We start from the raw sequence: 25,608 nt of genomic DNA on the forward strand, positions 1-25,608 counted from the left end.
CAGTATCGGGATATTTACGAATACAGCGCTGGATACAGTGTAAATTTACCTACAATCAGCTGAAACAAAAGTCTGACTTTTTGAGAGGTAACTTTGAGAAACTTAAGCTAGTGCTGTGTCATGTGAACAAGGGGCTGTTCAAACTGAACGTGTTTTTGCGTCCGCTCGTGCTGTTTTTCGCTAGATGGATGTCTATTGACAACTGCATCATGTTTCATTGTGTTTTTAGCATCTCTCACGGGAGTGCTGCATTCGGGTTCTTTGGTGTTGTTTTTGCACACACACACACACAATATATATAGCATGCCCCCGGACCTACCTGGATAAGGTTGTATTGGGCAGATTTCTGTGCGGTAACCTCAGATGAAATCCTGCAGGTGCCCATATTTAAAGCTGTATAACATTCAGAAAGTCAGAAGGTGAAAGGACACAACTGGTTCTTTTCATACGGGTCATAATTAACCCATTAAGACAATATAAGGAACAATTTGTTTTAAATGGTTATTTCTCTTGAACAATAACTTACAATTTTTTTTAATTATTATTATTTTGTTTGTTTTGATGGTCTTGACAAAGTCACAATGTTTGGTTCCAGTACCAAAATCTATGGAGTATTTATAAGGTCTTGGTTACTTGCGTAACCTCCATTCCCTGATGGAGGGAAGAAGACGTTGTGTTGATGTAGTGACACTAGGGGTCATTCTTGGGAGCCCGAGACACCTCTGGTCTTTGATAAAAGGCCAATGAAAATTGGTGAATGGTATTTGCATACCACTCCCCCGGACATACGGGTATAAAAGGAGCTGGTATGCAACCACTCATTCAGGTTTTGTGCTGAGGAGCCGAGACAAGGTCCTGGCCATTTCAGCGGGTAGTTCAGCGTTGTGGCAGGAGGGACACAACATCTCCTTCCCTCCATCAGGGAACGGAGGTTACGCAAGTAACCAGGACGTTCCCTATCTGTCTCTCACTCGACGTTGTGTCGATGTAGTGACACTAGGGGTCCCTATAGGAAATGCTGCAACTGGCTGAACTGTGTTACGTGAACTGGCAGTGTGTGACGGGCAGACCACTGTGTGCCTCGTAGCCAGCGCACCAGGCCGACACGTAACCTCCCCCCACACTGTTATGAGTGTCAAACGGTCCTTTAGGGACAAGTTGACTGCCCAAAAGATAGAGATGAGCTAGCCCAGTCATGGCCTCTTATCCTCTTTTTTTTCCTCTCCCCCAAAAAAAAGGAATTAACCAACTGGGGCCACCAGGTCTAGTCGGGGGGTGTCACCCCAAGGGGAAGACACCACGGAGACCACACCCCGCCCAAAGGGGGGGGGGTGGGTATTTTGAGTGAAAATACGTCACATGGTCTTGCCGAGCTTTGTCAGAAGTATGTCATGTGGAGAAGTCCCATGGTAGGTCCTACCCTGCGGGGGAGGAGTTTCTACAAGCATGGGGACTGGGGCAGAGGGGCCTCTGCCCAAGGAAGACGCAGTTTACCATAACCGTGCCTTGTCGGCCTCATCCATCTCAACCAGGTTGAGTCAAAGGTGGCGCTCCTGGACCACCAAGGTGGACATCGCCTGCCCGAGAGACTGCGCCATGACCTTCGTCACCCGGAGAGCGAGGTCGGTCGCCGAGCGCAGCTCCTGCATCAAATCTGGGGCGTAACTACCCTCGTGCAGTTCCTTTAGCGCCTTGGCTTGGTAGACTTGCAGGAGAGCCATGGCGTGCAGGGCGGAGGCGGCTTGTCCAGCGGCACTGCAGGCTTTGGCCGTCAGGGATGATGTAAACCTACAGGCCTTGGACGGGAGTTTTGGGCGCCCATGCCAGGTGGTGGCGCTCTGCTGGCTCTGTGGCCGCCCCACCATCGAGGGTAGTGAGGGCGGGGGAGCTGAAAGATCGGGACCGGGCAGTAAAAGGTGCCTCCCACGACCTTGTCAACTGGAGTGGGGCATGGCTGTGAGCGGCGCCGCGAGCCCAGGAACCAATCACCGAGCCGCGAGGGTTCAGGGGAGAGCGGAGGGTTCCACTCTAGCCCGACACTGCCCGGGAAAGCATGTCCGTCATTTCCGCGTCAGCCTGTGACTGGGCGACCGTACCCGAGGGGGGGAGCCCAGCTGAGGCTTCCACGTCCAACTGGATGAGCCCGCTCTCCGATGCTGCGCTCGAGAACTCATCAGCTTCGCGGGCTCCGAACAAGAGGTCGAACTCACCGTGAGACAAGCCACAGACTCATCCGGAAGCCCGATCTGGGCAGACGAGTGTGCTGGGGAATGGGAGGTCAGTGGGGGGATACCCGGCGGAGGTGATCCCATTGGGGTCCCCAAATCGCCCCCAGTGCTAGCCGCGCTGGCCACATACCCGTAGGTAGAAGGACCGAGGCGGAAAGCCGCTGGGGTGGCTTGCTTTCTTATGAAAGCAAGCCGCGACTGCAACGTTGCCATGGTCATGTTCTCGCAATGAGTACATGTTCCTTCCATGAACACTGTCTCCGCGTGGGTCGCGCCCAGACACGAAAGACCGTCAGAAGTTGAGAGATAACGACCACAACCATGAATAACACACAAACGGAAAGGCATCTTTAAAAAGACGCGTCTCTTTAAAAAGACGTTCCATGTGCGCTGCTCTTTTAGAGAAATATACTCTTTTAGAAAAATATACTCTTATTTCTGCCGAAGTGCTCAGGGGCGTTCTCTGCAGTGCACCAGTGCAGAGGAGGGAGAAGCCGCTGAAATGCGCCATCAGATCCAGCAGAGGTGAATGAACAGTCAGCTCAGTAAACATCGACCGTTCGGCTCCGAAGAGAAAATCTGAATGAGTGGTTGCATACCAGCTCCTATTATACCCATATGTCCCGGGGAGTGGTATGCAAATACCACTCACCAGTTTTCATTGGCCTTTTATCAAAGACCAGAGGTGTCTCGGACTCCCAAGAGTGACCCCTAGTGTCACTACATCGACACAACGTCGAGTGAGTGACAGATAGGGAACATTTCTTTACCTGTCCCGGGTCAAAAATGACCCTAAGACAATAGAAGGGTTAAGAGAGAAACAATATATAGAGCAGTGGTTCTCAACTGGTTTTTCATCAGGACCCAGATTTTATACTGGACATCAAGTGACGACCCAACACAGAACCAAAATTGTTTATCTTACAAATTTGTTATTAATTAGATTTATTTGCCAAATAATTAACCATACAAAACATATTATGAATGACAAATATCATGTTTATCCTTGCTGCATGTAAAATTTTCTTGTACCTTGCAAAGTTTTGTCCAAGTTGGCATCTACCTTATTTGGTTAGCTTCTAAGTGATTGATAAGTGTTTTATTGGACAGATTGCCTTTGATGTCAATAACAAAAGACAAGCGTTTTCTCCTCCCTTTTAAAATTTGATTAGCCTATTTATTTTGCAATCCTAACTATAAACAATAATATGCTTAGTTGCACATTAGACCTGCAAGTAGCAAAACACCAGTTAAGAACCACTGATTTGGAGCAATTTGACATGCTGGTTATTTTGATCAGTTTTCTTAGCAGCAATCAAAATCACAGTCTTTATTATGTTAACTTTCCCCAAAGATCACAAACTTTGACCTAAGTTTATCATTCTCAGGATATAATAGCAACAGAATGAGAATTGGGACTAAATCTCAATCCCACAGATCTCGCCGCTCCTTCATGAAATGTGACAGCAACCCATGTTATGTAAAACATTACAGAATTCAAATTAATGAATACCATGAGGGAAAAGCCCATTACCAATTTTCTGTAAGCATTAACCTGCAGCAAACTAATCTTCAGACAAAGAGGTATTGCATTTCACCATGTTGGTAGTCACGTCACATCAGGCTACCAATCCTTGCAGAACAATCCATGCTTTTAATCCGCTTTTTTTCTTGGGATCAGTCAGAGGACATAAACCGTATGGTCATTAGATAAAAGAGTTTAACTAAGAAGAGCTAGAGAAGAGCTTATCAAATAAATTAATCAGATCAGCATCCAGATTGGCATTGTTTTCAATAGAACGCAGTAAAAAAGTTGGGGTTAGCACTCCTTAAACTTGCTGACAAACATGCGCTTGATCATTTCAGTTTATATTGTTGTCTTTAATCCCCTTTATAGTATTTTGGCAGCTGCCCTGGACTTTCATCTCCCTTTTTTTGTTTGTCTTTCTGTCTTTATTTTCGCTCACACACACACACTCTCTCTCTCTGTTGGTTTCCATGAAGCTGACTCTCCACGTTAGCAGGCAGAGGCTGGAAGCACCTGTTGAGAGTATTGGTGTGTGGTGGAAGCAGTTGTTTCCGAGGAGTCGTTCAGATGCTGTCAATCTCAGGAGCTGTGCTCCCTGTCTGCTGAGAGGCACACAGAGGTTCACAGGGATGGCTGAGTGATTCTGAGGACAGACTCTTACTAGACAGAATACTGCTGAGACTCGGCTTCCGGCCTCCAGGTGGTTGGGCCTCGATCTCCACACGAACCTCAATATTGACCCCTTCTCTACTCGTTTTAAGAAAAAACACAAAGGCACAAATACAGTATATAAAAATATGGTTCTCTGGCTTTCTTTATTGTTTTATTTACAATATGAAATGTGCTCACCTCAGAGCAAATGTTTGTGTGCTACTGAAGGCACACTCCTCAACTACATCCACTTCATCTGACTGGACATCCTGCTCAGTGCTGTCAATATGTCTATCCATTGGCGGTTCAGTGGAGCCCTCTGCTCCTGACTGGACCACACTGGTGCCGGGAAGCGGTATCACTTCCTCCACACTGACACTCTCTTCCTGTACGCTTCCATCAGTTAAAGATGGATTGGGCTGGCCAGTCCAATGGTCACTGACTACATGAGAAAATAGAAGATCTTCAAGAGAAGTTTAAATGTCATCAGATCAGGCCAAACTGAGAGCTTAATATAACAATCCTAATACTTTCTGTCGAATGCAAACTCAAATGTAAGGGTATTGCAGACTAAGGTTTAAAGGGACAGTTCACCCAAAAATGAAAATTCTCTCATCATTTACTCACCCTCATGCCATCCCAGATGTGTATGAATTTCTTTCTTCTGCCGAACAAAAAGATTTTTAGAAGAATATCTCATATCTGTAGGTCCTTTCAATGCAAGTGAATGGTGGCCAGACCTTTCAAGCTCCAAAAATCACATAAAGGCAGCATAAAAATAATCCATAAGACTCCAGTGGTTTTCTGAAGTGATGCAATCACTTTGGGTGAGAAACAGATCAATATTTAAATCCTTTTTTACTATAAATCTCCACTTTCACTTTAAGAATGTGAAAGTGGAGATTTATAGTAAAAAAGGACTTAAATAATTATCTGTTTCTCACCCACACCAATCATATCGCTTCTGAAGACATAGCCCACTGGAGTCTTATGGACTAATTTTATGCTGAATTTATGTGATAAATTCTTATGTGAACTTATGTGTAGTTCTGGTCACCATTCACTTGCATTGTGATAACCTACAGATATGAGATATTCTTCTAAAAAATGTTGTGTTTGTGATCTGCAGAAGAAAGAAAGTCATACACATCTGGGATGGCATGAGGGTGAGTAAATGATGAGATAATTTTCATTTTTGGGTGAACTATTCCAATGAAGGTTAGCTGTGTTGTAATACAGCAAGGCGTTATCCTGTTCTGGTAAAAAGGGATTACATCATGGGTTATATATTATCATATTTTCTAATTTTTTGGAAAGGTGGACTTTAAAGTTGAACTTACAATTGGCCAGATCTTCAAGCTGTATATTCCGTATTTCAGGAGTTCCGGTTTGTGGCCTGCACCAGCCATTCCGGCACAACGACATGGGCACTACCCCGTAGACATATGTCAACATAAGAGGCACTCCAACCCCTTAAAACAGAAAAAAATATTTAATTAGATATTATTAGGGCTGTCAATTTAATGTGTTAATTTAGTGCAATTAATAATAATAATAAAAAAACAACAATTATTAATGCAATTAATCATACCCCCTGACCCATACTGTCAATTCCATAATAAGAGCAATTCAAGCATAAAGCACCAACTCTGCATATCATATTTTAGCCCAAGAGCTGGTTGCAAAAATTTGTAAGGAGTCGTTCAGACGGTGCATTCTTGCATTCAAAACAGCAAGACACAACAGAATGGAACAGAATGCAGGGGTTTGAGAGGCGCTTTTTTTTTTTTTACATTTTATTTATCTACTTTTTTAATTACTTTAGTGTTTCAAAATATCCATCTGTACGCATACATAGACAAACAATTTAAAAAAATAGCACAGATGGAACACAAGAACACTTCCCATGTGAACGGCTCCTAAGTGTACCATGGCTTGACATCTCGATTGCAAAATGTATTGCTGTGGACTGTAAGCAAGGCTTATGTTCAATGATTTAATTAATCAGCAAATGTAATTAATTTGATAATACAAATTTTAAGTGCCTGACAGCCCTAATTAATATTAATTACAGTAAATCTTGTATAATTGTATGAGTTAAGTCCCTATGTGAAAAAAATCTACACAGGGAAATATTCCGATCAAAGGTTAGACACAGTTAAATAAACGGTCTCTTATTTTGAATCAAATAATTTTGAAGAAGGCAAAATGGGGGCAATAATTCACAAAATGGCAGCATAACACAGAGGCATAATGCAACAGTAAAGACAAGGACAACAATCCACAAACAACACAGGACACAAAAGGCCATCATCCTCTGGGTTACAGATACAAACAGAGTGTCTTTGTTGGCATGAGTATTCAGGGGACGAGGCCCCTCTGTGGCTCTGCTAAAGAGAGGTCAGAGCTGGAGAACACACACATGGTTATTCAGAGGGGAGAAAGAGATGGAACACAAGCTTTGGGTTTTGGGTGGAGTGGACAGAGTAATGAATGCGCTGTGCTCAGGACTTCACGTTATGCCATGGAGATCACTCTGACATTTGAGTTGCAGCCAGCTGCTGTAATTTTTCCCTCCCTTTTGCAGCTCTAATAGGGGTGCCAAGCAGAAGATAGATGAGTCATCAGAGACGATTGAGGCAGTTGCTGTGTGTGCACATATGCATGTGTGGATATGAATGAAACAGCAGTATGCTGAAAGATCTAAGGATCTGAGTTTCTTAAAAGCAACCTGTGTGGGGCCTGGGTAGCTCAGTGGTAAAAGACACTGACTACCACCCCTGGAGTTTGCTAGTTCGAATCCCAGGGCGTGCTGAGTGACTCCAGCCAGGTCTCCTAAGCAACCAAATTGGCCTGGTTGCTAGAGAGGGTAGAGTCACATGGGGTAACCTCCTCGTGGTCGCTATAATTTGGACTCATGCCAGAGGAATTAATATGAAGAAATACTGCTCAACTCAGCACTTTTACACTGCTGTAAGCCAACAATATGACCCCTACTTGTTGACCGTTCTTCTACATCAATTGCCATTTTGCATTCAATTAGCATTAGAAACAAAAAATATACATAAAATAAAATTACCTCAATTACGTTTAAAACAATGCAAAGCTAAGCAAGTTACATATAGGGCAAGTTACCACAATATTTCAAATGCTCATCATTCCATGAATACACAACCTCGATCAAAATGTATGGATGAGGTTCTTACCCACAGTAATAGCCGCTATGACTGGAGACACAAAAACAGACATCATGACCCCACTGGCCACTGTCAAATAATGCTTACTTCCTGAGATATTGTTTTTCTTACAGCGACCGTGGACCTGAGAGGCAAGCAACAAATACAGACTTAAAGAGGTGCGTAAAAGAATTAGAATAAAGCATTACCTACAAAGGGAAGTAATCACATTTTATGATTTATGTGATTTACTAAAAAATATCTTGGCAGTTGCTCTTGACTTGGAGTCCTTAAAGGTGGGCTTCTACCAGCACCAAACAGAATTGCAAAAATAATCAATTGTTTTACAAACAGGTTTCCAGAACACATCTGCTATTGTTTGACAAAAAGATAGACCCGCCCCAAACTGATGCTTTTGGTTGAGCCAATGTTGCTATGTCGGGCTGGTTGGGATGCTCAAACAAACAGAGCAATGTTGTGATAGCGCCACAGAGAAAAAGGGGGGAAATCAACCTATAAATGGCTTACTTACAGTTATCTCTGCAATTTAACAATGGAAAAATAATACACTTCACCTTTGCATAATGGCTTCCATAAACAAATGGAACAGTGAAAGACTCCCTACAGAAGTTTTTTATATTACATTTACCTGCCTTGTAAAGGGGACAGGTCTGGTTGATTTACATAAATTTACATTCATGCGTACAGCAGCACTTTTGTTATGATGAGCATACAACCAGGGGTCCAAAGCTATTAAACGGTCACCTGATCCATTTCACCACAGAGAGAAAAGACATAGCAGCTCACTGGATGGGTTAGTATTTTGAGTTAAATAATGTAACACAGTTTAGGTCTTTACCTTGCGGCCCATATAAATTGGGATGCCCACAATGATGACGGGTATTGCAATGCCCGCTATGAGTGATATCACCACTGGAGCCCCAAGCAGCATGCCAACCTGCCACAAAACCTTTCGGGTTTGTGACCATGGCTTCTTTCCCCAGAAAGTGCAGCCAGAGGGGCTAAAGAAAGATAGGTAAACAGATAGAGAATATAAGCACTTTTAAAGCCATCAGACAGAAATAAAGCAGACAAGTACAACAGTACAACATTTTGTGTTAAAGGGATAGTTCATCCAAAAATTAATTCATTATTTACTCCTTCCAAACCCTAATGACTTTCTTTCTTTGGTGGAACACAAAAGGATATATTTTAAAGAATGTTGCAATCACTGATTTCCATATAATACGGGTTGATAGTGACTTACTGTAAAGATTGTGAAGGCAGAATCACTTTGTATTATGAACACAGTAATTTAAGTTATTCACTCTCAAATCAAATCATTAATAAACTCTATCAAATATGGCAACACTACAGTAACATCAAACCTAATTGGTTCTTGTGTCACAACGTCATGACATTTGGTCAGGAGATGCACAAGAACCAATGAGGCTTGATGATATTGACGTGTCGCCATATTTGATTTACAACTTAATTTGATTTCAGAGTAAATAACAAGACTTGGAATATGACGCATGAGTTGCATGAATTATGAAACTTTAGGAGCTTTTTTTAAGATTAAATTGAGACACTATCAACTGCTATTGTATGGAAATCAGCATCTCAACATTCTTTAAAACATCTCCTTTTGTGCTCCACAGAAGAAAGAAAGTCATACATGTTTGAAACAACATAAGAGTGAGCAAATAATGACAGAGTTTTCTAATTTTTGAAGAGAGCTATTAACAATTGGTGATTTGGCATTCTCCTAACATCTTCTCGTAATGATATAGTTCTACTAAAATAGAATTATGTTAAAATACTATCCAGACTCCAAAATTAACACTCTACAAGCATTAAAGGTGAAAGAAAAAAAAATGCCTTTACCAAGAAAAATACAATTCACCAGTTGGTTATGGGATCCCATCTAAAGGATCCAAAAATAATAAGCGTGAATCTAAATAATAAGCGCAAATAAAAAATAAGCGCAAAAATAAATAAAAAGTGCAGATCAAAATAATAAGGGCAGATCAAATAATAATAAGCTTTTTAGATAAACATTTAAAATATGCTGCAAAAAAATAAATTAAAAAAATAATTAAAGCAGTCATAAGAATTGCAAACAAAATCATGTTTTCCTTGGTTATATTACTGTTTTTTTTGTGTGCTCTCTGACAATTTTGTTCATATTTTCTTTTTTTTTCTTTTCTTTTTTTGTACGCTTACGCTGTATTTTTCTTTGCTTTTATTTCCAAGTTCTGCGCTTGGTTTCCAAAACTTGTGAGTAGAGTTTCATGTAAATCAGGGGGCATTTTGCATCCCTATTGGTCCACTAGTTCTTGATCGACGTCTCCTCCTCTAGCCAATCATTCGAAGAGGGGAGATGACGTCACACCAATGCAACTCTGACGGCAGCTGCTCAATATTATATTATTTGTGGTTGATAGATACGCTGCTTGTGTCTGTTTTGAGTATTTTCTGCCAGCTCTAGGAAAAAATGTGTTGTCCGAGTAGACCATTATCATAGTCTGTTAACACATGTATCGAGTCAGCTGAATTTATTTAGCAGAGTTTTAGTTTAGGCATTATTTAAGACCTCCTTGTTTGTAGGTTATTGGCTGCATATCTAAAAAAAAAAAAAAAAAAAAAAAAACAAGGCTGGGTTGGTGTGGATATTTGATGCATGTTTTTACAAGCTGTACCAATGTAGTCGCAAGTTCAAAACCCAACTTGATCCGCTTTTTCATGAAATAAAATCCAGATCCCGACATCAAGGCCTATTACAATACTGATGAATATAGAAATGCTTACATATAATTGGACATTTTTTTTATTATATCAAAAATCTAAAAGGTGTGCATTATTGTTGACACATACATGCACACTTTGGAGTTGGTTGTATGACTGTAAGTAATTTGCTTCAAATGTTACTGAAGTTGTATACTCTATGTTATGGAAATGTTTGTGAATGTTTTTGATATGTATGCTCCAATGTTGCCTGTATCTTTAGAGACGGTCCCTAAATTTGCGACTGTGATGAGGAGGTGGGCGGGGCCGGGCCATGACTATACACGCAGAGGGATAAGTACAGCAGGACGTGGCAGTTCGAGAGAGAGAGAGCCACATGCAGCTGCAGTGTGTGTGTTTGTGTTTTGTGTCTTTTTGTTTTCATTAAACATTATTTTGATGGTTCGTCTGGTTCCCGCCTCCTCCTTTCTCACGTCAACCTTGTTACATTGGTGATGAAAACCCAGCTTTGGAGGAGAATGCCACTATGGAGTCCTCACTGCTGGGCGAAGTCTTCAAGACCCTCAGTAGCATCCAGCAGAACCAGCATCAAGCACTCATGGAGGTATGCCTGGAGCAGGAACAACGCTTCCAAGTCCTGCTCCAGGCATGTGACCGGCAGGTGCTCCGGAGCCTGATCGCCAGAGAGGGGGCTGTCGCTGCGATCTCCCTGGAGCCTACCCCACCTACGGCCCTGATGAAGATGGGGCCGAATGATGATCCGGAGGCCTTCCTCGACCTTTTCGAGAGGACAGCCAAGGCATGGAGGTGGCCTCCCGATCAGTGGGTGGCCCGCCTGTTGCCCTTACTCTCCAGGGAGGCGCAGCTAGCGGCACAGCAACTTACCGCCGCCAGCCTCCTTAATTACAGTCACCTGAAAAAGGCCATCCAGCAATGGGTCGGTCATCCCCAGAGCAGAGTCGGCAGCTCTTCAGGTCCCTGAGCTTCAGGAAGCACGACCGCCCGTTCGCTTTTGGGCAGTAGCTCCATTACGCCTGCCGGAAACGGTTGTGTTGGGGGAACCCGCGGCGCCGTGGAAGTTGTCGATCTGGTGGTGCTGGAGCAGTTCATCTCCTAACTTCCTCGAGGCATGTCCAAGTGGGTCCAGTGCCACTGCCCAGTGTTGCTGGAGGAGGCCATCCAGCTGGCAGAGGACTACATGGTGGCATTTCCATGAGGCAGCGAAGCAGTGTTTTCTTCTCTCTCTCCTCTTTCTCTCTCTCACTGTCGCTCCACCTTGCCCTTTCCCTCTCCTCATTTTTTGTTTGTTTTTCCCTCCCCTCGTCCCCCTCCCCAGCTCTAGAGAGGTGGGGAAAAGCCTGCCAGCAAGCGCAGAACTTGGAAACAAAAGCAAAGAAAAATACAGTGTAAGTGTACAAAAAAATTGAAAATATGAGCAAAATTGTCAGAGAGCACAAAAAACAGTAATATAACCAAGGAAAACATGTTTGCAATTCTGATGACTTCGCTTTAATTTTTCTGTTGTTTTTTTTTTTTTTCAGCATATTTTAAATGTGTTTATATATTTTTGATTCATGCTTGTTATTTTTTGATCTGCGCTTATTATTTTTGGATCCGTGACCACAATACATTTGACGGGATTTGGATCCCATAGTTGGTCGGTACCTTTATTATGAAATGCAACATAATACATCTATTAAATTGCAAATCAAACCGTCTACTAAAGACTAAAGCTCCATGAAATGATGATCTTTATGTTTTTGTGCAGTTTCTCTGGGTGAGCAAAACGGGTTAATCTCCTGTGACACAATGGCCTACAGTTTGTCATTAAAGGGATAGTTCACACAAAAATGAACATTATGTCCAAAAAGCACATAAAAGGCAGCATAAAATTAATCCATAAGACTCCAGTGGTTAAATCTATGTCTTCAGAAGCGATATGATAGGTGTGGGTGAGAAAAAGGTCAATAATTAAGTACTTTTTCACTACAAATTCTCCTCCCAGCCCAGTAGGTGGTGATATACATGAAGAATAAGAATCGCCAAAAACAAAAGAAGAAGAATGTGTAAGTGAAGGTGGAGATTGATAGAAAAAAATCTTAAATATTGATCTGATTTTCACCCATACACCTATCATATTGCTTCTGGAGATTTGGATATAACCACTGGAGTCTAATGGATTACATTTATGGTACCTTTATGTGCTTTTGGAAGCTTCAAAATTCTGGTGCACATTCACTTGCATCGTATGGACCTACAGAGCTGAAATATTCTTCTAAAAATCTTAGTTTGTGTTCTGCAGAAGAAAGAATGTCATACACATCTGGGATGGTATGCGGGTGAGTAAATGATGAGAGAATTTGTATTTAAAATTCTTGAATATGCAAGGAAAAACAGCTAAATAATCCCATTTTCATAAATACAAATATAAATATTTTTAATTAATAATAAATTATGCAAAATACAGTTTTGCCAGTAATAAAAATGTATGCCTATTAAATATTCTTAATTCATCAGCCATTAGCAGGTGTGGCAAAAAGTTTTTTTTTTTTTTTTTTTGTCAAAAGTTAATTTAGTTTATTGAAAAACTCTCTCCACCTGGCTGGAGCCCAGCAAAATGGGGTATTCATTAAATTAAGAAAATCTGCTTCTAACAAATACTGGGGGTTAGGTTGCATGGACAGGGAAAAATTAACAGACATTTGTACTGATTAATTGATGAAAGTTGTGCTGGCCGGCATCCAAGAGTGGAAAAATCTATCCGAAATCAACTTTAGTGCAGTGATAGTCCACTGAAACTGGAAGCAAAGTCACTACTTTAAAGATCACAGACTTCTGTAATGCATCAGCCTTTGAAAGCTTTGTTTTGATAATGAGTAATTAACCAAATCTAATAATCTGAAATGTTCAGGAAGAAAGCTAAACAAGCAACTCAGCACAACGTCAGTACTGTAGGGCTGGAAAAACATATTTTACATTCTTGTGCTGCAGGATTACTGTTTAGCTTGGACCGAATGTGTTTTAAGTGTAGCTTAATAACAGCACACAAACTCTGGCACTGGTGATGAATGTGGGCTACAGTATGTGGTTGCTGGCAAATGCCTTATATTTGTCTGTGAAAGCCACTGTGCTAAATACACTGGATACAATTTCTCGCATTGTTAATTAGAGAGAGTGAAGTGTACCCTACAGCATTTTGTGTGAACTTAATAAATTCAGGTATATTTGACAGCAGAATGGGTTTCTATTACTGCAACATGACGTCTGTGCATGTGTGTGTGTGTGTGTGTGTGTTTACCTGAGGTAGTGCACATCCGTGATCTCCTGCATACACAGCCAACAGAACTGACAGGCACACACTGTACAGTTCATTCTGTTGCAGCTGCCATCATTAGTCTTCATGATGTAGGCACCACAGCGTGGACAGGGCTTGATCTCCTCTGCATCTTTAACAGAGAGAGCAGAATAAACTTTAGAGAAGATGCATAGGCTGTGGAATAGCATACTAGCATACTACTTACTATTACAGCATACTTCATAGTATATTAGCACATTACTTACTATTGTTGCTGTACTGTACTGTATGTAGTTTGTATACTGTGTACAGTGTGCAAATTTTCTATATGTATGGAATGACCTACAGCAATTGAATAAATGTGCAGTATCCATCCAGAACACACTGGCTATGTTCAGATGAGCACACTACCATATTACTCTTACTTAGTATGCTATTCTGAATATAGCCACTATGCACAATCCTGTATCCCAAAAGCTATTACAGCTGCTTGACAAATTTTTTGATCAGAAAGTTGAGATATGTTTGCACAAAATTGGATTAAAAATGCAAAATAACTATTTTTATTTCTTAGATGATGACTAGACGCTACTCATATGCAACGTGATGATGTCATGCGACAAACAAAGTAAGGTCATGTGACAACTATGTAGCATACTACTTGAAATCTTGGAATTATGCCTAAGGCTACGTCCACATTAATCTGGATACATCTGAAAATTGTGTTTTCTTTTTTGAAACGCTCTCGGACCACACTGCTGTTTTTACGTGTTTTCCAAAAGTTGCTTGTCCACACTTAAACGTGTGAAAACTCTTCAATCACCTTACTGCGCATGCAAAAAATAGCCGTTCCATGTACAGTCTGAAACGTAATTGTCCTTGAGTTCCGTCGCAGAACAGCAGTTCCGGTTAAACCTACACATTGCATTCCATGCCTTTGATGGAATGCAAAGTGTAGATTGCACAAAGTAACATTTATCTTTAACAATGCTCTCAAAGTAAATTGCAGGCACAACAACACCGCTTTTAACATGGGCCGCCATCTTGATTGTTTTGGGATGAATGGATCACATGACTGGTCACATGACAACAAATATGTCATAATTTTCAGATATCTCCGTTTTTCCTGTCCACACTACAAGGTGAAGACGACTTTTTCAAATTTATCCACTTGGGAGAGCGTTTTCAAAAAGCTTAGTTTTCGCTGTCAAAAACGCCGCCTCAGTGTGGACAGAAGGCCAAAACATAGAGAAAAACGTGTGCTTTCAAACGAAAATGTATTAGTGTGGACGTGGCCTAAAACTTCAATTACTGTTTTTAGTAAACAGTAAGCAAGTATTCCATTCCAAACATAGCTTTAGTTGGGAAACTGAGATATACCAACATATATTGGCTAAGACACTATCAAAATATTTGTGCCATACCACCAGGTTCCTCGTTGAACACATAGAGTGTGGAAACATCATTGGCCCCTGCCGTGTGGCGAGCACGCTGACGTCTGGCTTGGTCACAGGTCTGGTCTGGGTGCCACAGCTGGCGGCAGTGGTAGCAAAACTCTGTATCACAACCTTCACGACCACAGCTTAGTTTGGGGCACTCCGCACAGCCATAAGCTATCACTGCATAGCTAATGAACAACACAAACAACACAATTAAATGAGGAAATAGCAAAGAACGCTGGTTGTGTTTATCAATATTTAAAAGACCCCAAGACGTGGCTTGATGAACGCAGTTTTATTTCCTATGTTGACATATTTCCAATGCAAAGAAGTTTTGCGGGGCTCATTTTTCTTTCTTTTTAAAATAGGCTTTTGTTACATCACAGTCACAAACCATGTTTTGCAACTTACTAATGGACTGGACAAAAATCTGTGGAGTGCAAGATGAGTCATCAATATTTTTGGTCCATTTTTTGGTAGAGGAAGACACTACATTATGCATGTGTATATCTGCTAAAGGTTAATTTTGTCAACTTTTAGGAGAACACTATACAGTATATAGATGGCTTCAAATCAGATAGACATGAACTAAAAGCCACAAAACTCTCATTTTGATTTCATGGGGTCTTTAAACACATTTGATAAATGAACATATGTCAGTGGGTTAGCAGATACTGTGGCATTTACTATCAACAAAGCATCCAGTATTGTCCTTTTGCTCCTCTCATCAGTCACAGTAGTAAAGAGAGAGAATGCTCTGAGGCCCCACGTGGTGTGACGGCGGGAGGTGATACATAATACCACCTTGTTGATAGGTATACCAAGCATACTGCCATTTAGCCATGGCTTCCCATCACTACTCCGATCCAGTTACCATGGCGAAACCTAACACTAGCATCCAGAACTATGCATAATGCACCATGGAGAAGAGGGTGATTCACACTGCAGCACGGGTGACACTCTGATCTGCCTTTCTCCCCATTTTTATACTCTTTATAACACATGCAATGCTTATTAAAGAAAATAACAGCAAGTATGTCTTCTGGAAAATCCAGCTAAAACCAGCTTGATATGATTTTAAATAGTTCCTAGCTGGTCGAAGCTAGTTAAAGTGGTAGATTAGCTAGAATGCCAACTGGTGGGGTTGAGGCCAACCTAGCTGGTTAGAGCTGGTAGACCACCTATGTTTTTCAATTGTTTTCCTATGTAGATATGCTCTAGACCAAGGGCGTAGATTTGGCATGAACATTGGGGGTGTTGCAGCATGAAGCATTTATCCATGTTTCCATTGATCATGGTTGTGTTTGCTTGTTCTGATTATTGGGGGGTCCCTGGAATCTACGCCTCTGCTCTAGATGGATGTCTTTGGCTGTTAAAGCACGTATTGCACAGGAGCGCCGCATTTTTTAGATGTAGTATCAAGTTAAAAACAACTTCAACTGTTCCAAATGTGTCTCTAGACGTTCAGTGTTTTACTCTATTAGTGACACTTTGTTGCGCTTTTATTGGCGCTATAATAAATTTGGTCTGAAGTGCTCCTAAAGCTTTACAAGTTGAGAGATTATATTTTCTAGGAGAACTCATTTTGATTCATATTAGTTTCTTTGAATGAGTTATTCTCTTTCTCACTGGCAATTGCATTGTGATATATTATGTGTTGCTGCTATGTCAGCAAGCTTATTGATGAAAACACAGTCTAACCTCCTGTGACTAGCAGCAGAGGAAAATTAATGTTGGTCACACATTAGGGATAATTTACAGTTATTATCTCACAAAAAAAAAAATAAATAAATAAATAAATAAAAAATCCTGCTTAGAACATGCTACTTACCAAATAAATAAATGGACACATAAATGGAAATATTTGACATTTATTATGGAGTTATTAATTTCAATTACAATTATTTTAAAGGAATGTTCCAGGTTCAATACAAGTTAAGCTCAATCGACAGCATTTGTGGCATAATGTGGATTACCACAAACATTTATTTCGACACGTCCCTCCTTTTCTTTAAAAAAAAGCAAAAATCAAGGTTACAGTGAGGCACTTACTTAATTTTTGGAGGGTTTGAAAGCAGAAATATGAAGCCAACAATTTTATAAAAGCACTTACATTAATTCTTCTGTTATTTGAGCTTTAAAGTTGTTTAAATCATAATTTTTACTGTCATTTTTTGGGTTTTAGGTTTTGTTGACATTACATCATCATGGCGACAAAGTTGTAAAATTGGCTATAACTTTAAACAAAAAAGGTAATTATGTAATTTTATCACACTAAAATCATGTTAACATACACTGCCTGGCCAAAAAAAAAAAAAGTTGCCATTTGGATTTAAATAAGCAGATACTTAAGAACCTATAATTGGATCATTATTGCAGTGATTAATATGTTTAGGCTGACAACAATTATTTTAACCCTAACTGATGCAGTGTGTAGCTTCTAATTTTTTAAACAACCATGTTGGAAGACGTATCCCGTGGTCGTGGAAAAGGTGTTACTGTGTTTCAGAAGGGGCAAATTATTGGTCTGTATCAAGCAAAGAAAACAACTAATGAGATTGCTGAAATCACTGGAATTGGGTTAAGAACTGTCCAATGCATTATTAAAGCCTGGAAGGATAGTGGTGAACTGTCAGCTTCAAAATGTGGTCAGAAAAAGATCTTAAATGATCGTGATCAGAGATCACTAAAATGCTTGGTGATGTCACATCTTAAAAAATCGACAGTAGAACTCACGGCTATGTTTAATAGTGAAATTAAGAGCATTTCCACATGCACAATGCGATGAGAATTTACAGGGTTGGGACTAAACAGCTGTGTGACCACAAGAAAGCCACTTGTTAGTGAGGCTAATCAGAAAAAACAACTTCAGTTTGCTAGAGAGCATGAAGACTGTGGAGCAATGGAAAAAGGTCATGTGGTCTGATGAGTCCAGATTTACCCTATTCCAAAGCGATGGGCGCGTCAGGGTAAGAAGGGAAACGCATGAAGCGATGCATCTGTCATGCATAGTACCCACTATACAAGCCTCCAAGGAAATAAATGTTGTGACGTTGCATAAGGTTGTCGAAACAATGCCACGACAAATGCGCACCCAAAGCTAAAGGCGGTCCAACGAAATATTAGAGTATGTGACTTTTTTTTGGCCTGGCAGTGTACATATTGTTTATGACTTGTGCCTATACTTTTAAAAAAGTGAGCATTTTAATGTTCAAAAATTGGCCCAATTCACTTCCATAGTAAGTTCCTCACTGTAACCCATATTTGTGCTTCTTTTTTTTTTTTAAGAAAATGAGGGACAAGTCAAAATAAATGTTTGTGGTAATCAATATTATGCCACAAATGCTGTTGATTGAGCTTAACTTGTATTGAACCCGAAATATTCCTTTAATATGTGAGAAGAAAGAGACCAGAGAGTGATACTAGAGAAATTAAACCAGAACAGCTATGTAAGAAATCGTTCTGGAAAAACCATACAGTTTAGCGGCATTATACAATATATTTGATTGCAGAATGCCACTACTGACCAATCAGAATCAAGTAGTGCAGAGAGCCGTCTAATAACTCTATACAATGGCACCCAAACACAGAGATGGAAAAATGGTTGTTTCAGCATTTAATTACATTGATGTTACATGGCTAACCTGCAGTCTGGTGCAGGACACCAGCGAGTGTCTGGATCAGCAGCCAGAAAGCGGCGCAGCTGGAAGTCTTCAAACCGCTCCAGCAGTGTACCGTCATCAAGGATGGCACGGACATCAGGCAGCGCCAACACTTCAGGGCACTGTGGGCAGGCAATACCCACACGGTTCTCAGAGATCTCGATGCGTAGGTATTGGCGCAAACAGTCTGTGCATGCACGATGATGGCAGGATGACAGACGGGGGAAGTGGCCATGTGGTTGACTCAGGAGGCAGAGTGGGCACTCAACCAGGTGCTCCAGCAGCTGCTCCTGACTGGAGGAGGACAAGGAGAGTACTCCCATTGAGCCCCTGCTGCCAGACTCTGCACCTTGCTCACTATCTCCCACTCCACCTCCTTTACCTTTCCTGGGATCTCCTCCAGCCACTCCACTGCCACCTCTTTCACTTTGAGCCTGGTCATGAGAGGAGAAACAAAGTTACTAAGAGCACTGCAAGAAATGTTATACAAGTAACGACTCGCTTCAATCTTATTAAAAGGGTTAGTTCAGCCAAAAATTATTCATGTTGATTCATTATTTACTCACCCTCATGTTGTTCCACACCTGTATGACTTTTTCATCTTCATTTTTCAGAGACATTGGGCAGAATGACAGCCTCAGTCACCATTCACTTTCATTGTAAGAAAAAAGATGCATTGAAAGTGAATGGTGACTGAAGCTAATTTGCTGCCTAATATGTTCTTTAGTGTTCCACAGAAGAAGAAAAAATAATACGGGTTTGAAGCAAAATGTGAGTGAATAATGACAGAACTTTAATTGTTTTGTGTAAACAATCCCTTTAAGACTAGCTAGCATCCCTACTTGTTTTGCTGGTCTTAGCTAGCCACCAGGCTGGTTTTCACTGATCAGGCTGATCTGGTAGGATGGTTTAGGAGAGGTTTTAGGCACATGTCAACTGGTCAGGCAAGGAGACCAATTGGCTGACCAGCTAAACCAGCTAAACACCAGCTTGGCCACGCTGAGGGACCAGCTTAAACCAGCTAAGTCCAGCAAATGCCACTGTAAAAAGTGTTAACCTGCAATTATTACCTTAAAACAATAGTTCCCCCATGAATGATAATTCTCTCATCCTTTACTCACCATCATGGCATCCCAGATGTGTATGACTTTCTTTCTTCTGCAAAACACAACATTTTTAGAAGAATATCTCAGCTCTGTAGGTCCATACAATGCAAGTGAATGGTGAATAAATCTTTGAAGCTCCAAAAAGCATATAAATGCAGCACAATAGCAATCCATAACACTTAAACTTGGTCACTTCATGCGTTTTTACCTTTGGAGGTGATTTGAGGCACATAACAAACAAAACTCGGTCAAGTGTAAATGCATCTGGTTGTTAATGCCACATATGGAAATTTTACTCCACCCAAACACCACTATGTCAGCATACGGAAAATGTAAAACATTACAGCTGCTACCGTGTATTTGCTTAGGGCTCGCATTGCGCAATACATATTAACAAATTAAGAAACTAATGCACGTTGTAGGAGAGACAGAACATTTTTCTTCATTTATTTTATGCAGGTTGCTGACGAAACTGAAACTAAACACTGAAAATGATGGCAGCTGACACGCATGATGCATCTTACATACGAGAAGCCCCTAGGGAGAAAATACACAATGCACACGCTCACACACGCACAGGGCAAAGTCACTTGCATTCAAATAATAAATCACATCTTTTAAATTCACTGCCTGACATTAGCATTAACATCGAAGTGAACTCTGATTTATTTGCATATTGCAAGAGAATTAAAGACCGGATTTAAATCCGTTTGGCGGAAACACATTGATGTGGCCAAGTAAAAATGGAATCAGCATTTTCAAACAGATAGCAATCCGATCAGTGAAAAAGCATGAAATGACCAAGTGTAAATACCCCCTAAGTCTTCAGTAGTTTAATCCATGTCTAGAACTATAAATCTTGACATTTGCAGTCTTCTTGGTGATCATGATTTCAAGCTCGATTACACATCTAGCACTCTGGTGTTAAATTTTGGTCTGTTCTCAACCAAAACTGATTAGATCACTTCAGAAGACATGGATTAAACCACTGGAGACTTATGGATTACTTATATGCTGCCTTTATGTGCTTTTTGGAGATTCAAAGTATTAGTCACCATTCACTTGCATTGTATGGACCTACAGAGCTGAGATATTCTTCTAAAAATCTTTACTTGTGTTCAACAGAAGAAAGAAAGTCATTCACACTTGGGATGGCATGAGGGTGAATAAATGAGCTATCCCTTTAAAATTGGTTTTGTTGGTGAAACCTAATGTAGTCAGGTTGAACATTTTAAATAATATTTTTGACTTGAATCAAACCAGTTAATTTAGATGTTACCACATTATTTACACTTTTTTTCAGTGCACCTTAGACTGATTTAAGCTGGTCTTTTCAGCAGGGATGAAAATGTGGCCAGTTGTTATAATCAAAGTGACATAACTGTATAAATTCTAATAAACTGAAATAAATTGAAACTCATGTAAAGATTACAAGTGTAGACGTCAACTATCTTACTTGTTCCACATGCTTATGCTCATTGGGTGTGAGAGTGATGGCCACCTCCTCCTTGTTCAAAGTCTCAGAGGGCTTTTCAATCTTGGGCTCAGATTTGGGCTTTCGGCTGAAGAAGCTGAGAAAACTAAGGGACTGTGACTGCTGCTTGGGTCTCTTCATTGTACAGAGCTGGACAGTCCAGCCACAACACCATAAGTGAGTCAGGCCCCTTTTGTTTGTGTGTCTCTGGAAGTGGGTCTGTTTCTTTATGGTCTGACAGTGAATATTGGTAAAGAGACCATTGTGAGGAAGTAAGAAAGTCATCCACAACACCGTTCTCTCATTAAGGTCATTGTTTTCTTCTCACGTAAAGACGAGGCTTGCTCTACATTTATTTTTCCTTCAGTTAGACATTTTCAGCCCTGCAAAATACAAGTAAGTTTAAAAGTAAGATTGTTGTGAAAGTAAGATTGTTGTAGAACATATGTCTAAGTGCACATACTGTACAGTTGCCCCAAAACGTATTTGGACACTTAAGCCACACTAAAAAATGTATGAATGTGTTTGCATTACATAGCACAATATTAAACCATGTGGAATCTATTTCAAATAAATAGAACAAACACACTTTTCAAATAAAGAATTTCACAAAAAGAAGTTGTCAAACATTAGTGGAACATGTCAGTTAAAAGTAATTGCAAAATGGCTCAGAAAAGTGTCGTTCTGAGAAAAGCTCTAGCATTATTTGTTTGCAAATACCACTTGGTTTGATAATTTGGTTTTCCAATGCAATTAAATTCATACATTTTTAAAGTGGTCATGACATGAGGAATCAAATTTTCCTTGATCTTTTGATGTATAAGAGGTCATTGTACTATAAAAACCTACTGTAAGTTTCAGAACTCAAAACTTCCTCCTCACTGCAAAAAGAGCACGTTGAAACCAAGCTGCCAAAACATCTAGTTCTCTACTTCCTCCACATTGTGATGTCACGCTGTGGTAGGTATTTGCAAGTGACCGCCTCCTCAACACATCAACTCCTACTTTACCTTTAATCACTTCCATAGCCCCGCCCAGCAGCGGTGAGCAGTGACATGGCAAGTAGAGAGAGTAGGTCAGTCAAGAGCAGAGAGCCAATCATAATAGTGGCCGTTTACTGTCAAGTCTTACAGGAGAAGCAGCACCGAAACCGAGCGTTTCTGACAGAGCTTTAGAATGAGAGTGGAAAAAGATCATGTGCTACAAATATATGACTGTTTTTTGTGCAAAAAACTTTACTAATATTATAAGTGAACCTTAAAGAACATATATGTAAAAAAAAAAAAGGCATGTCATGACCCCTTTAAGTGCCCAAATACTTTTTGCATGCAACTCACAGTAAATGTATAATGAATCATAAAAAACATGTTATTTTATTGAGATGGGAGATTAAATAAAATAACATCACTTTAAACTGAAATTAAAAACAGTGTTATTAATATAGCAAACAGTGTATCTCAATTTCAAGGTGTGACTGATTAATGAACTACAACTAGATGTTTCCAAAGACTCTGATTATTTTTACTGGCTTGTAAAAGACACATGCACATAATTTCTTAGAGACCAAGAGAGGAAAGCTGTTACAGTATGTGCAATGGAGTGAGTAGCCAGTATAACTTGATATTCATAAAATGTGATCATGTAATCTCCCAACTCATCCAAATGGACCAGACAAACCTAACTTCAAAATCTGAACTCATTTGACATCTTGTGCATAGTTTTTATTGAAGAATGAAAATATACAAATTTTATCTAAAGAGAAAGCATATAATCATGAGGATCAATCTCTTTCGGGATTCACAAAAACAATTTTGCAGATGGAAATGTAGTCCAACATTAATTTTGATTGTCAGCCTTTTATTACAGTATGCAGATTCAATTCTGTGATACTGCCTACAGTATAAAGCAATTTAAAGAAGCAGTACCTGATGTTCCATGGTCATTAAAACAAAAGAACGAGCACTAAAAAAAATCAATGACTGAAAAGACTTTCATGCCCAGTTTATGGCACTCCCAACCCGATCTCATGAAAATTTGTCAATAATTTACGAGTTGGCTATTTCGTATGGTCTTGCACGCTGTTGTTCGCATAAACTCGTACGACTTCATCACGTGCAAATTCCCAGATGTCTTATGCGGAAGCGCGAGTTCCGTGTACAAGGCGTTAATGACATACTTATTAATATTATGCCCTTATCTAAACTTAACCAATCAGTAGAGTGTGTAAACATGATAGGAAGCTGTTGTGTGTGACAGAAGCAAGTAATTGTCACGTATTAGATGGAAACAATGTCCAGATGTCATTGGCTATAGTGAAAGTCGTAGGAATTCAAACGAGTGCAGTCGCACAATATCATACGAATTAGCCAAATTTAGAAAAGTCGTACGAATCCTGATGATTTCACCGTGAGAGTGTGTTGGCACTCCTTGTGATTTATTATTATGGTAATGGACGTTAAAGAGTTCAGCAACTACATTTGTTACATTGTCCCCTGTTTAAAACAAACTCATGAATTTTATGTCATTTCTGCATTGTGCACATTTGTAATAGAGAGCTGAATATTAAAACCCTGTTCTCATAAAATATTTACAAAAATCACGATCCTCTAAAAATCCATTTTTTATCTCACATTTAAAAGCAACATCAGCCCTCTCGCAGCATTACATAATAAACCTGAGAGCCTATGTCTTGCATTTGACTGCTCCATTACTCAACAGAACAGAAACCAATGAAGAGGACAGACCTACAGTATCAAGGCCATTCAACACAATTGACAAGCAGGGCTCTTATAATGCACTGGAGTGAATGTGAGCGCAAATCTGATCCCTGTTAGGCAAGGGCTCCACAGTTAAGGAAAGATTTATAAACAATGCTCTGAACACTGAGGAAAAAAAGACAAAAATCAGCATTCTACATATCTATCCCTTCTTCTACAAGATGGATAGATAGATAGATAGATAGATAGATAGATAGATAGATAGATAGATAGATAGATAGATAGATAACTCTTGTTTGGAATAGAAACATAATTATATTATTTGCATTTCTACATTCTGCATTCAAATGAAATGTTAGAGCCAAGAAACGACTGAACTGATTTCAGTTATATTAACTGAAATTGCTATGATATGCTTATTGATAACACTTTACAATAAGGTTCCATTTGTTAACATTAGTTAACCACATTAGTTAACATGAGCTATCAATGATCAATACTTTTACAGCATTTATTCATCTTAATGTTAAACTTAACATATAGTAATGCATTTTTAAAATCAAATGTTGTGTTAACATTAGTTAATGCACTATGAACTAACATGGAACAACTGTATTATTATTAACTAAAATGAACAAAGATTAATAAATGCTGTAAAATATATATTGTTAATTGTTTGTTCATTACATATAATGCATTAACTAATGTTAACGAATGGAACCTTATTGTAAAGTGTTACCTGCTCATTGCATTAATGAAGAAGAAATATTCAAATTAGTTCAAATGAAAACAGAAATATTCCAGTGACAGTGGACCTCAAAGATAAGAGCTCAAATGTGGCTTCTTTGGCCAGAAATCCTGTGGCTGAGATTTTTGGATTGACTTTTATGTGTTTTGTTTCTCTCTGTGTGTTCCCTGGACTGCTTTTAAACCACATTAAACGAAGTGGGGCAACAACTTTGCAAACCAAAAATATCAAAGGCTGATGCAATGTCATCACAGCTTAACAATTACTGTATATCAGGCTCTCTTCCTGACAAATAACTGGATCAGCATTGTGATCAGGTCAGCATCGTGGCAAAATGCCATTTCTGACGTTAGATGAGGACACACCTCCACATTTCGGCCAAGAGTGCATCAGTAATTTACACCAACTGTTACTTTAGTGATACAGTTACACACAGACCTTTAAATTTCACTGACACGACTCTGCACGTAAACACATGCACTTCTCTATTGTGCTTACATGTGTCTATTTATACTTGCTTTAAAGATCATTCACTACAATGTTTTGTTTATAAGCAGAATTTTTAATAATTAATCAGAGGGTCTGACCAGGGCATCACAACACTGCAGGGAGTGGCAAGGTTATTACGTATTGCCTTTTACCCCTGCCAAATATAATACTTTCATGGTTAAATGCAGCTTATTATATCCATACGTAGAAAGAGAAAAAATATTCTGACTAAACAGTAGCGCACAATAATTTTATGAAATCAGTCTCTTACCTCTGCTCAGCGCGTTTTCTTATTGCAGCTCAGCACCACCAGTTGGCTCCTCCCACTGAGCGGACGAGGACGCACA

At 39.9% G+C, this 25,608-nt stretch overlaps 1 protein-coding gene across 2 annotated transcripts in view; it reads right to left on the reverse strand.

Annotated features, from left to right (window-relative positions):
• Positions 1 to 3,543: 3,543 nt before the first annotated feature.
• LOC127409789 (E3 ubiquitin-protein ligase RNF19B-like) overlaps positions 3,544 to 25,608 on the reverse strand; it is a 22,146-nt gene continuing 81 nt past the window's right edge. Inside the window, exons 1-10 of one of the 2 annotated variants that reach the window (XM_051644611.1) lie at positions 25,533 to 25,608; positions 21,290 to 21,690; positions 18,710 to 19,161; positions 15,051 to 15,253; positions 13,630 to 13,777; positions 8,443 to 8,605; positions 7,614 to 7,728; positions 5,748 to 5,879; positions 4,606 to 4,849; positions 3,544 to 4,503 (exon numbers count right to left, since the gene is read on the reverse strand). The exon at positions 25,533 to 25,608 is cut by the window's right edge and continues 81 nt beyond it. In XM_051644611.1, the coding sequence (XP_051500571.1) occupies positions 4,320 to 4,503; positions 4,606 to 4,849; positions 5,748 to 5,879; positions 7,614 to 7,728; positions 8,443 to 8,605; positions 13,630 to 13,777; positions 15,051 to 15,253; positions 18,710 to 19,161; positions 21,290 to 21,592 (1,944 nt within the window). In that variant the 5' untranslated portion in view covers positions 21,593 to 21,690; positions 25,533 to 25,608 and the 3' untranslated portion in view covers positions 3,544 to 4,319. Of the gene's footprint in view, positions 4,504 to 4,605; positions 4,871 to 5,747; positions 5,880 to 7,613; positions 7,729 to 8,442; positions 8,606 to 13,629; positions 13,778 to 15,050; positions 15,254 to 18,709; positions 19,162 to 21,289; positions 21,691 to 25,532 lie in introns of both variants that reach the window. The other variant, XM_051644610.1, reaches the window with a different exon arrangement.

The sequence above is a fragment of the Myxocyprinus asiaticus genome, chromosome 19 (genome assembly GCF_019703515.2).
Source record: "Myxocyprinus asiaticus isolate MX2 ecotype Aquarium Trade chromosome 19, UBuf_Myxa_2, whole genome shotgun sequence".
Lineage (NCBI taxonomy): Eukaryota > Metazoa > Chordata > Actinopteri > Cypriniformes > Catostomidae > Myxocyprinus > Myxocyprinus asiaticus.